Here is a 12515-nt window from a genome sequence, read left to right on the forward strand (position 1 = left end):
CGCTTCCCTCGTCTGCGCGTCCTGAAGCGCTTGATCAGCGCAGCAGTATTTTTCTATCGTGACTATCAGCACGATTACAAATGTGACCTTGGTTTTAAACAACAGTAGTTCAATAAAGTAGTAGTTAATATTAACTGACTTACATTTTTAGCATATTGGGCCTAACAAAAATAAACGGCAAATATCGATGGTCAACCAGTAGTTATAACCCATATTGCCTGACCACACTTACAATGTTCCCTCTCTCAGGAACATCCAGTGTTGCTCGGGCCTGGAGTGCGACCTTTGATGAGCTCATTGGGAAACATATAGAGAATTTCTGCAAGTTACACATGAGGATAAAGGCCCCTGGAGTGTTAGCAGAGTATCCCGACATGTTTGCTGTGCTCATCATCCTCATACTGACAGGTAAGCCACTGAGAGTCAGATTACACAAATATACCTCAGGTTGTGTATGTTCAGCAATGCAACACGTAGAAATGTTGTGTGTGTTTGTTCTGCAGCTTTGTTGGCATTTGGGGTGAAGGAGTCCGCTATGGTCAATAAAGTGTTCACCTGCATCAATGTTCTGGTGCTGATGTTTGTGGTGGTGTCGGGCCTGATCAAAGGAACCCTCAAAAACTGGAACTTGGACCCTAAGGAAATCCTCAACCACACATACTTTAAGAAGTAAAGAACCTTGTTTTTTCCCCCCCTTTGATAGAAGCCCAATATATTTTGTGAAATGTAGATTTTATTACTGATCAAAAATAAGATAAAAAGAAGCAAGGAAAGTATGTTTTGCTGAAAGTCACAATTATGTAGCAACATATCTTTTCTTCCATATTTTGACATTCATCTGAGTGTAATGAATTATCATAAAAGAAAACATTGAGGGCGGGCACTTGGATTTTGAGATGTGGACAAAGTCGTGTTATTGTAAACTAAAATAAAAAATAATAATAATCATTTGTGTTCAATGAAGTAAAGCTGAAAATATTAGGTAACTCATTTGTTTTTATTTCAGTTTCAGTGGTTTTGGTTAAAGCTAAAGAAGTATTAAAAACTGAAAATATACAAATGAAAGCTAATTCAAAACAGTAGTAATTGCTTCACCAGAAAGAAGTCTGTCGTTTTCACCAGAAGATTGAAATATGACAGGATTAAACATTATAAGGTCAGAAAATATTTGCATGAATGAACCATTTACAGTAAGATCAATAATATGCATTTAGAAAGCAGAACTTAAAAGAAAATGGAGCCTGTTTTTGAGACATTTTTTCATTGCATATAAAGTAACCAAAAATGTCCCTTATTAATATTACTGTACTGTGAAAATAAATGCGATTATTTAATTTGTAGCATGTGTTGTACTGCCTTTAATTTTTGCATGTCATTAAAAAAAATGCTGTTTTACAGTAATTTACATTTTTTTAATTATACTACTACAGTAATGAAAATCAACTGAGCTTTTACAAGGGAAACAAAGACTGTACAATAACCTTGCGTTGTATACCATACATATATGTATATCATATATACATATTCAGTATTTCTATATTTAGTCTGTATGATGCATCGGTTTATACCTCCTCTTTTGCAACCACTTGCATCGAGCTGCTCTCTGCTTCTGTACTTCAAACTGTGCACTCCATAAAAAACGTATTGTATATACATGTATATATTTATATTTATTTATATACATATTGCTATGTGCACTTCTGGCTAGATGCTAACTGCATTTCATTGGCTCTGTACTTGTACAATGCTGCACAGTGACAAAGTTGAATCTAATCTAATGATAATCTAAATCATAATGTGAAAAAGGACAATTTTAATGCTCCTAGAAATGGTTTATATTGTCGCCTTTGTCTGAGGGACATACTATAGCTTAGTACTTGTTTGTATTTCCAGTATGTCAGAGCTGTTGCCATCTGAAGAGAGTTTGGGTGTTGGTGGCTTCATGCCGTTCGGTTTCTCTGGCGTTCTGTCTGGTGCTGCCACCTGTTTCTACGCTTTCGTTGGGTTTGATTGTATCGCCACAACAGGTGAGTTCTTCATTTTCTATGACAACAAAATTATGATTTGAGTCTGTTCTGAGTCTTATCTAACTGAGATGCATTCCGAAACAACAATAACATATAATGATCACATATAAGTCAGATTTCATATGTATGTGGTAATTTGAAAACATTTATAAGTCAAATACTTCCTGTGTAAATAAAGGCCTTTTCCTCTCTCGTTCTCCGTGCTTTAGGTGAGGAGGTGAAGAATCCTCAGAGGGCGATGCCTATTGGCATTGTAGCATCTCTTCTCATCTGTTTCGTCGCCTATTTTGGTGTATCGGCTGCTCTCACGATGATGATGCCGTACTACATGCTGGAAAAGAACAGCCCTCTGCCCGGGGCCTTCAAATATGTGGGCTGGGAAGGGGCGACATACGCAGTAGCTGTTGGTTCCCTCTGTGCTTTGTCCACCAGGTAAGAACTACACAGGTGCTATCTAAGTCATGTCAGTTGTGGGGTGTGTGGGTTTGCCTAGCATTGTTTGTTTTAAAGCTGCAGTATGTCATGTGCTATTATTGGTTCCAAACTTCTTCAGAAAACTCCATTAGAAATGGAAATGTCTACAAATACACATGCACAAAATGCTGATTGAAATGATTCAATAAGGTGTTTTTTAAGTTGATTTTATTAAAAAAAAAATGTTGCTCCCCATGATATGACCCTTTTAATACCTGAACTATGAGGCATAAAGATGTGTGGAACTTAAAGGGTTACTCCACCCCAAAATGAAAGTTTTGTGATGAATCACTTACCTCCATGTCGTTCCAAACCCGTAAAAGCTTCGTTCGTCTTCGGAACACAATTTAAGATATTTTGGATGAAAACCGGAAGGGTTGTGACTGTCCCATTGACTGCCAAGTAAATAACACTGTCAAGGCCCAGAAAAGTATGAAAGGCATCGTCAAAATAGTCCATCTGCCATCAGTGGTTCAATCTGAATTTCATGAAGTGACGAGAATACTTTTTGTACGCAAAGAAAACAAAATTAACGAATTTATTCAACAATTCGTCTCCTCCGTAGCGCCATTTTGGAGAGTATCCACTGAACGTAAACTGCGTATACTGTTCTGTGTCAGCCGCAGCACACGGATACCCTGTTTTCGTTCAAATCAAAGTGTAAATAAACGTAGAAAACTTATCCGTGTGGTGCGGCTGACACAGACAAGTAGAACAGTATATGGAGTTTACATCCAGTGGATACTCTCCAAAATGACGAATTGTTGAATAAAGTCATAATTTTTGTTTTCTTTGCGTACAAAAAGTATTCTCATCGCTTCATGAAATTCAGATTGAACCACTGATGGCAGATGGACTATTTTGACGATGTCTTTCATACTTTTCTGGGCCGTGACTTGGCAGTCAATGGGACAGTAACAAGCCTCCCGGTTTTCATCCAAAATATCTTAAATTGTGTTCCGAAGACGAACAAAGCTTTTACGGGTTTGGAACGACATGGAGGTAAGTGATTCATAACAAAATGTTCATTTTGGGGTGGAGTAACCCTTTAATAAATCAATTACTACTAAGTTAATTCAGTTGCAGTGTTCTGAAGTACTCTGTTTTATTTTAATATGATTTACTTATTGTGTTTCATATGTTTTAAAGTGTCATGAAAAACTTTTACAATTTTCCATACAATCAAAAATGCGGCACAAATATTTCAGTGATGTCTCACAAGCTGTAATGAATGACTATAGAAATAGTAAGTGATAGAATGACTAAATTCATGGAATGCGAGACCTGAAGTGGGCGGGGCTAGTCTGTATGATGCATCTGTTTATACAGTTTGTGTGTATATTTGTACGATCTAATAAAAATATGGTTTGCTTTTTCATGACACTTTAAAGGCAGACGTGTTTTTTTGTTTTTTTCTCCTGGTAAAGCTAATTAGCTTCAGTAGATGTTAAATGCACACGCTAACTGCACTGCATGGTGTCAATCTGTTTCTCTCCTCTGAACTAGTCTGTTGGGCTCCATGTTCCCAATGCCCCGCGTAATATGGGCCATGGCTGAAGACGGGCTGCTCTTCAAGTTCTTGGCCAGCATCAATGAAAAATCCAAAACGCCCATAATAGCCACTGTAACCTCAGGCATAGTGGCAGGTGAGGACTCTGATTCAAACTACTAACAGACTCGCTCCTTTACGATCTCACAGCAACAACCTCTCAAACTGCAGCAATGCCAAAAAATGACCCATAACCACTGCAGAACTGCATTTTCTGTGCTATCAAAAGGCTTTATATAAGCCTTTATGTTCAAAGAATTGCAGCATTGACAGTAAACTTGTAAGTAGACCTATACATAACAACACAGACGTACAGTTTGGTCACGTTAATGAATACAAAAAGTGTAAACATAAATTGTTGCACTTAAATTGAGGAGCTGAACTATAAGGGGTATATTGAGCTTTTGCTCTCCTTTACATTCAGCTTTAGTGTTGAGGCTAGAGGCATCTGCGATTGTCTGAACCGGGCTCATGTTTGACGTTCAGATTTAGATCATATATCCACTGATCCTCCCTCCCCTGCTTGTGTAGTCTGCTGGGCTCCATGTTCCCACTGCCACGCATTATCTTTGCCATGGCAAATAGCGGTCTGATCTTCACCTTCCTGTCTCGTGTCAGTGAGAGGAAGACGCCCATCATCGCCACCATGGTGGCTGGGCTCCTGTCTGGGAAGCGTAGAGGAGAAACGGATTAACCCTTAGCTTCTAGCAGCATTCATGTCACTTTTTCCTGTAAGTTTTATGATCAAACCCTTGTCTAAAAAGCACGTCAGTGTAATTCATAATGTAATATATTTAGAAACCGTGTTTTAAATGTACTTCACATCACCTACAACCTTTTAATTGCATGTTTTGCATTAAATGCAAACGCAGTCATTGTTAATAAGACTTATATTTCTGTATCACTGCTAGTGCAAGATGTCTTTTTATAAGTAGGGGACCAACTGTTAACAGGATATGTGGCAATGCTGAGAGAGGATATGCAATGTCAGAAGTCATTACACGGGCCACACAGAATCTAAATGAGTGAATGGTGGAGTTCATTTTCTCTTTAAATATGGCGCATCATTAACCATTTCTTAATGTTTTGACAGTTTTTAACAGATTGTCTATTTTTTACTGACGACTTGTTGGTGGTTATTAAATTGTATGTGACACTAGTATATGTTTACGATTCACTATTAATGTTAACACTACAACAACACTACTGTTGAAAAATTTGGGGTCAGTAAGATTTTTTTTTTTAAAGAAATTAATAGTTTTATTCAGCAAGGATGCATTAAATTGATCAAAAGTGACAGTAAAGACATTGTTACAAAAGATGAACTGTAAAATGTCAGCAAATCAGCATGTTAGAATGATTTCTGAAAGATCATGTGAAATGGACGACTGATGTAATGTAGTAATAACATTTAATTAATAACAATATTACTGTTTTTACTGTACGTTTAATAAAATACAGCTTTGGTGAGAGATAAGAGACATTTTTTTTCAAAAACATAAAGAATCTTACCCACCCCAGATGTTTGAATGGTAGTGTAATGATATTTATTCTGATGACAACATTAACACATCCAAATTAGTATTCGTGAACTTGTTATACTTATTGCAATTAATAGAGCTGAACCATTGTCCTGCAGTAACACTCTTCTTCTCTCCACAGCGCTGATGGCTTTCCTGTTTGATCTGAAAGATCTGGTTGATCTCATGTCCATTGGCACTCTGCTGGCTTACACACTAGTCGCGGCCTGTGTCTTAGTCTTGAGGTGCGGCTTCAGATTCTTTCCTATCATACAAGAGTTTGATATTTCTGCAGTCTGACATTGCAAGTACTGTTTTGTTTTTCATAATTGTTAATCATTTTGCCTTATTTTCTTCTTAATCACGCTGAATTAATGTTACAGTGACAGCCCTGCTATCAATGTATTCACATCATTATTTCAGCATAATTAGTTTTGTTTCTATAATAAATATATATATTTTTTTAAATTAGACATTATATATATATATATATATATATATTAATTTTATTAATGGTTTTAGTAAAAGATAATAACCCTAATTCATATTAAGGTGTAGACTACTATATATTCCTCTTTCTCAGGTACCAGCCAGAGCAGCCCAGTGTGAATGTCCAGTATCAGAGAGCCAGCTGTCAGGAGGAAACCGAGGCCGAATCCATTAACGAGAGCAGTGCTGGTTTCCTGCCTGGATCTCAAGATCTCTGCACCCTCAGCAACCTTCTGTTCCCCAAAAATGAGGAGCCGTCTTATCTCTCTGGCTTAACTGTCAACATCTGCACCAGTGTATTAGGTCAGACACATGCAGATGCGCTTTTGAAATAATCAGTTCACATATTAATTTTAGCAGCCATGATTTCTTCACCGTTTCGCTTCCTCCCACTGCAGGTGTTCTGGTGTGTGTGTTCAGTGTCGTGGCAGTTCAGGGTGGATTTCAGATCTGGGCTCTTGGGGTTCTTGCTACTCTGGCTGTGGCTTGTTTAATCATCACCATGTTAATATGGCGGCAGCCTGAGAGCAAGACAAAATTGTCTTTTAAGGTAAACAAATACCTGTATGTACACAGAGAGAGTTTTATAATTGCCGTTTAGAGCGGTTTGTAAAGACAGGCGGATGTATGTGTGTACCCAGGTTCCTCTGCTGCCGTTCCTCCCCATCCTCAGCATGTTCATCAATGTGTACCTGATGATGCAACTGGACAGAGGCACCTGGATGCGCTTCGCCATTTGGATGGCCATAGGCAAGTCAATAAACATTAGTGCTGGGCGGTATGACCAAAAATTTATATCACGGTATTTTTCAAAAGTATACCGGTTTCACGGTACATGACGGTATTTTTTTTCCCATGCATGACCGGGTGTTAACCATATTTTCTATTGATTGAGAGAGGAAATACTGCAGTATATTGACTTAGAATGCCCTATTTTACTGTCATGATGAGTGAATATTGTCAAAAAATACCACACTCAATAGTGACTAAACACGACCCCTTTTAATACGTTAAACAGGAGTCACTCTCATTTATAATCGCAGCTTTGTCTGATAAAATCAACATGCATCTACACTAAAGAGCGACTATGCGGTTGTTTTGGCTATATTACTTTTTTGTCTCATGCAGTGCACTGCCTGCGTCGGAGTAACAAACTAAAAAAACAGCAAACAAAAAAGTGCATGTGATATTAACAGACGAACTTAACCATTTAAACAATAGTTAAAAACCAAACGACAGTGCTCACATGAATAGTTCTTCATACCAAATTATTATTGCGATATTGTCTGATTATGTTGTCTTTGCTTTATAGCTTATGTAAATAATTTTGAATGTATTGTTCCTTCTTTTTTGTAATTTTATGGTACATTTTTTTTTATTTTTCCCTTTTTTTTATTAGTATTGTTATTATTACTTTTATTGTTAACATTGTTGTTATTATTATTATTAGTAGTATTGTTATTGGTTTTATTTTATTAATTTACTTTTTTTTTCGCTTTCTGAAAAGCCTCCCGTGGACGGGTGTTGAAAATTAGCATGTGTGCTAAAACACTTAAGCAAGTGCATATGGTTTGTCCAATGTAACTGTGATGTCCATGTTAAATAAAAATGTTATAATAATAAAGCGCATTCAGTTGGTGCGGCCAACTGAACCATAGCTAAGGTTTATCCAAAAATGTCGCTAGGTTTGTCAGTATGAATATTCAATGGAAAAAAGCCGCTAAAAGGGTCTGAAAGTTGCTAAATGTAGTGCTAGTCGCGCTCGTGTGTGTGTGTGTGTGAGACGCGGGAGCTGATGGCAGGGGGCGGTGGATATTTGTGGCGGTCAACGTGGATATTGTGGATGAGTTCTTCTGTGTCATCACATTCTATTCTATACGTTCACGCTTAGTAAGACATACAGCTGTTCCCTCACCACAGTGCAACAGTGAAAAGGGACCCCTTTCAAACAGTGTCGCGTTCCGAACGTTGTTTAAGCGACATACTTAAATTACGTATTGCGGTATTTTAAAAATTCTTATCATAACAAAAATAAACACTGGTATTCGGTATGAACCGGTATACCGCCGAGCACTAATAAACATGGAAAAATAACTGTAATATTGTGTCTGAACCACACGCAAGGAATCCAGTATTTCCAACAGGACTATGGTGGAAGGACCTCGGATCTTCTAGAGGGGTCCGGAGCCATGGTTCCCTGTAAGAAAATGCATTGCGAGAGCAAAATTAAGAACTCTAACCCCTTTTCTGTTACCAGAAGTGTAAAAAAAGTGTATTTACATTTCCAAGCTGAATATATTTATTATTAGCATTATTAATAACTAGACATTAATGTATTGCTTTTGTAATACAACTAATAATTTAAAAAAAATCCTAATTATACTAATTAGTTTACCGTTGACCTTTTTTTATGTTTTTAGCATTTTTGAAAGAAGTATCTTATGATCATTTATTTGATCAAAAATATAGTAAATAGTAAAATGTATAGTAACGGTAATAGTGAATAAATAACTTTTTTATTTTAATATATTTTAAAATTTAATTTATTCATTTTATGGCAAAACAGGAAACATTTCTTATTGATGTTGAAAACTGCTGAATATTTTGTGGGAACTGTGATAGACTACCATTTAAACGTTTTTGGGATAAGTAAGATTATAAAAAAAAATACTTTTGTTCCAGAAGGACACATTAAATTGGTCAAAAGTGACAGATTTATAATGATAAAGTGATTTCTGTTTCATTTATTTGAAAGAAATGTTGAACTTTCTATTTATCAAATAATTTTGTTTTTGAATGATAAGCAGCAAAAACTGTTGATACTAATAAAGCAACATTATTAATAACTGAGCACCAATAATAATTGATTTATGAGAAATCACATGACACTAAAATTGGAGTTATGACTGCTTTGGATTACATGAATAAATTGCATTTTAATATATATTCAAATAGAAAACTTTTAAATTGTAATATTTCACGATATTACTGTTTCTACTGCATTTTTGATCACATAAATGCAGTCTTGGTTGAGCATAAGAGACTTCTTTTAAAAAAAGTAGAAATCTTAATTTCTTAGTTTCTTCAACTTGCAAGAGTTAAGATTTTGTGACAACAGGTTTACAAATGCTTCCCATTACAAATCTAGTGAAATGCTGTAAACTACTGTCCACAAAAGTAGAAGAAATGATGCAACTACCAAAAGAAAGTATTTCAAATTCCCAAAAGCATGTTAAACTCACAGCACATGCAGAGATGGAGTTCACTGTCTTTACTGTGAACCGAGATGCTGTAAACACTGGAACAGGAGCTGCTCACGTGTAAATGAACACAGTGCTGCACTTCATGCCGAAACAGCACAACAGACGATATACTTAATTCAGACACACTATGCCATAACTTTCAAATTTGTTGCGTATCACATTACGTCTAGTAATGATAGTGAAACAGAAAACAAGTACAAGGTCTTCTGCTCTCCTTGACCTTCTTTGTTTCTTTCTAGGTTTTGTTATTTATTTTTGCTATGGGATCTGGCACAGCACTGAGGCGGCCTTGGCCAGTAACGACACAGAAGACATCAACACCTTCAAACCGACAATGACAAATGAACCAGCCACACCTGAGAAAGAGGCTTTCTTGAGTGACGGTATTAGTGCCAGAGCAGAGGAGAGCAGTGACCCTTGAGAAAACACTTGAAATACCCTGTCACGGATGGCATTATGTGCTCACTATACCGATATATGTGACTTACAACAACTGAAACATCCAAACCGCGAGCTGCTATTGATGTTCAAGACAATGTCCTTTATGTGTTGCTGTAGGTCCAAAGAAACTTTAAGCAGCATTACAACATGTGACGATTATTTACCAGATGAATTGCCTGTTATTCAGGTAAAACATGAAGGACAGAATTAATGATTATAATGTGGATGTACACTGCACTATTAGAACAGTCAGTTGTCTAATTGGTTTATTTTTATCTATTTATATTTGTAGCGTGTTTCTATCATGCTTTCTAAAAATTTTGAGCAAAACGCGTTGCACTGACAATGACTTTTAGTGAATGATACCGGTGCCACTTGTCAGACTTTGAAGCAGTTGCCAAACCGTTGGGATAGGAACATCTCTGTTCAGAGGGATTGTAATGCTTGTTTGTTTGGTCAATTTCCTTTTCATTCAGCTGTTGTGTGCATGTTGATTCTCTGTTAGCTGTTTTACTCTTACATCTGAAGTTGGGCTAAAAATGTTGTACAGTATTCTTGGATTTTTGTGCATTGTACTTTTATTGTCCATATTTGATTTGTATAAAAGCAAAAGAAAAGCCAAAGAATTTGTTATCATGATTGTTTTGATTATGGATAGCGGATCTACCATAAACTGCATTACCTTGTTGACCTTTTGCATAAACCAAACTGATTTTGCAGACACATTTTTGCGTGTGTCAGTACATTTTCTGCAGTGTATTTTTAAGTAGTTCAAAAAATATATATATTTGGTTGCTCATGTCAAAATATTTTAAGGGAACTGTATATATATATATATATACTGTAAATTGTTGCTGTTTTTCTTGCAATAAATTATTTTCTTGTTTGTAAAGCGAGTTTCTCTTTATTTTTTACTTTTCTTTCTGTGTTTTTTTTAAGTTTTTTTGGTGCATTGCAGCTAGTTAAACTGGTATGATTTAACGTCAAAGACTGTACTTTTACATTGCAAGTGAGCAATGCTGCAAAGACAATTGTTGCAGAGCAAAACTTAATTTTTTCACTTTCAAGATTGTCACAGCATTTAAATGTTAACAATTCCAGTTTCCAGTACAAGTTTACATTATAAGCACCTGTATTATTCACTTTAGTTTGTAAATTGATAAAAAACTAAAAAAAAAAAAAAAAAAAAGCTTCCAGGCTCTTACATGTTTAATCAATTCATCTCTTCTCTTTCTTCTTCTGCCACAGTTTTTTACAGATATATTGCACAAAGGCGGTATTATTCACTTCTCTGGATCACCTTTTACGATCAAATCAAACATCAATATGAGTCAATATGTCAACCATTTCCACCAGTTTCATGTCCCATATCTGAAGACCCTGAGTATAGGAACTTCATCTCAGGGCAGTGGTGAGGAACAATGGAAGCAGGAGAAACTTAATGCCCCACATCCCTGGTCTTCAGTGATGCATCGGAGAAGGCCGAGTCCACGCACTCAGGCTTCCCAGATTCAATTTGGAAGACCACAAGTCAGTGGAGGCAGAAGAAGACACAGGGACTACCTGTGCCTGTCTATACTGAGAAGAGGGACCTCACCTCATCCTTGTCACCAGGTCTGAGAGAGCTAAGAGGGGAGACCTCACCTTAGCTCCCATTTTCAGTGATGCATCGGAGAAGACTGAGTCTACGCACTTAGGCTTCTTAGATTCAGCACTGAAGACCATGGAGGAGCAGAGGAAGTGGAGGCAGAAGACGCCTCAGTTAGCACCTGTGCCTGCCAGGTCCCCACAGGGAGCACCTGTGTCTGCTGGGTCTGATTGTGGGGACTTAGCATTCTCAGATGCCACACTGAAGACCACTAAGCAGTGGAGGCAACAGGGAAGGAAGTGGAGCTAGAAGAAGACACAGGAAACACCTGTGCCCACTGGGTCCCAACATCGAGGACAATTCAGGATCCCTAAGCACCTGAGGAATCATCTGCTAAAGGCCGCTTTAGAACTGGGAGCACCAGAGCCCACCGAGTCTCTACAGAGAGAACATAGAGAACCCAAAGGTGCCAAAACTGAAGATCCCTGAGCCACTGAGGCAGGAGCTGCTGCAGCAGAAGCCTTGAGCCTTTTGTCTTCAGGGAGCACCCATGCCCAAAAAGACCCCAGAGAGGTTAAGACTAAAGATCCCTGAGCCGCTGAGGCAGGAACTGCTGCAGCAGAAGCCTCTAGCTTCTTGTCTTCAGGGAACATGTGTGCCCGACAAGACCCCAGAGAGGCAAAGATTAAAGATCCCTGAGCTGCTGAGGCAGGAGCTGCTGCAGCAGAAGCCTCTAGCTTCTTGTCTTCAGGGAGCATGCGTGCCCGACAAGACCCCAGAGAGGCAAAGATTAAAGATCCCTGAGCTGCTGAGGCAGGAGCTGCTGCAGCAGAAGCCTCTAGCTTCTTGTCTTCAGGGAGCATGCGTGCCCGACAAGACCCCAGAGAGGCAAAGATTAAAGATCCCTGAGCTGCTGAGGTAGGAGCTGTTGCAGCAGAAGCCTTGAGCCTTTTGTCTTCAGGGAGCATGCGTGCCTGACAAGACCCCAGAGAGGCAAAAATGAAAGAACCCTGAGCCGCTAAGGTAGGAGCTACTTCAGCAGAAGCCTCGAGGCTCTTCTCTGAAGGAAGCACCTGTCTCTTCCACACAGGGAGCATCCATCCCGTACAAGTCCCCAGAGAGGAGAAACGTATGTAACCCTCGTTCTCTGAAGGAGGGAACGGA

General features: G+C 38.1%; 1 protein-coding gene across 1 annotated transcript in view; it reads left to right on the forward strand.

Moving 5' to 3' along the window:
• Nucleotides 1–10578, forward strand: part of LOC107592659 (high affinity cationic amino acid transporter 1-like) — a 12013-nt gene extending 1435 nt beyond the window's left edge. The window contains exons 2-11 of the mRNA XM_016282198.1: nucleotides 250–408; nucleotides 504–669; nucleotides 1894–2027; nucleotides 2237–2459; nucleotides 4008–4147; nucleotides 5713–5815; nucleotides 6154–6362; nucleotides 6458–6609; nucleotides 6701–6809; nucleotides 9562–10578. Coding sequence (XP_016137684.1) covers nucleotides 250–408; nucleotides 504–669; nucleotides 1894–2027; nucleotides 2237–2459; nucleotides 4008–4147; nucleotides 5713–5815; nucleotides 6154–6362; nucleotides 6458–6609; nucleotides 6701–6809; nucleotides 9562–9743 — 1577 coding nt within the window. The 3' untranslated portion in view covers nucleotides 9744–10578. The remainder of the gene's footprint in view (nucleotides 1–249; nucleotides 409–503; nucleotides 670–1893; nucleotides 2028–2236; nucleotides 2460–4007; nucleotides 4148–5712; nucleotides 5816–6153; nucleotides 6363–6457; nucleotides 6610–6700; nucleotides 6810–9561) is intronic.
• Nucleotides 10579–12515: the final 1937 nt, after the last annotated feature.

The sequence above is a fragment of the Sinocyclocheilus grahami genome, unplaced genomic scaffold (genome assembly GCF_001515645.1).
Source record: "Sinocyclocheilus grahami isolate Dianchi unplaced genomic scaffold, SAMN03320097.WGS_v1.1 scaffold156.1, whole genome shotgun sequence".
NCBI classification, from domain to species: Eukaryota; Metazoa; Chordata; class Actinopteri; order Cypriniformes; family Cyprinidae; genus Sinocyclocheilus; species Sinocyclocheilus grahami.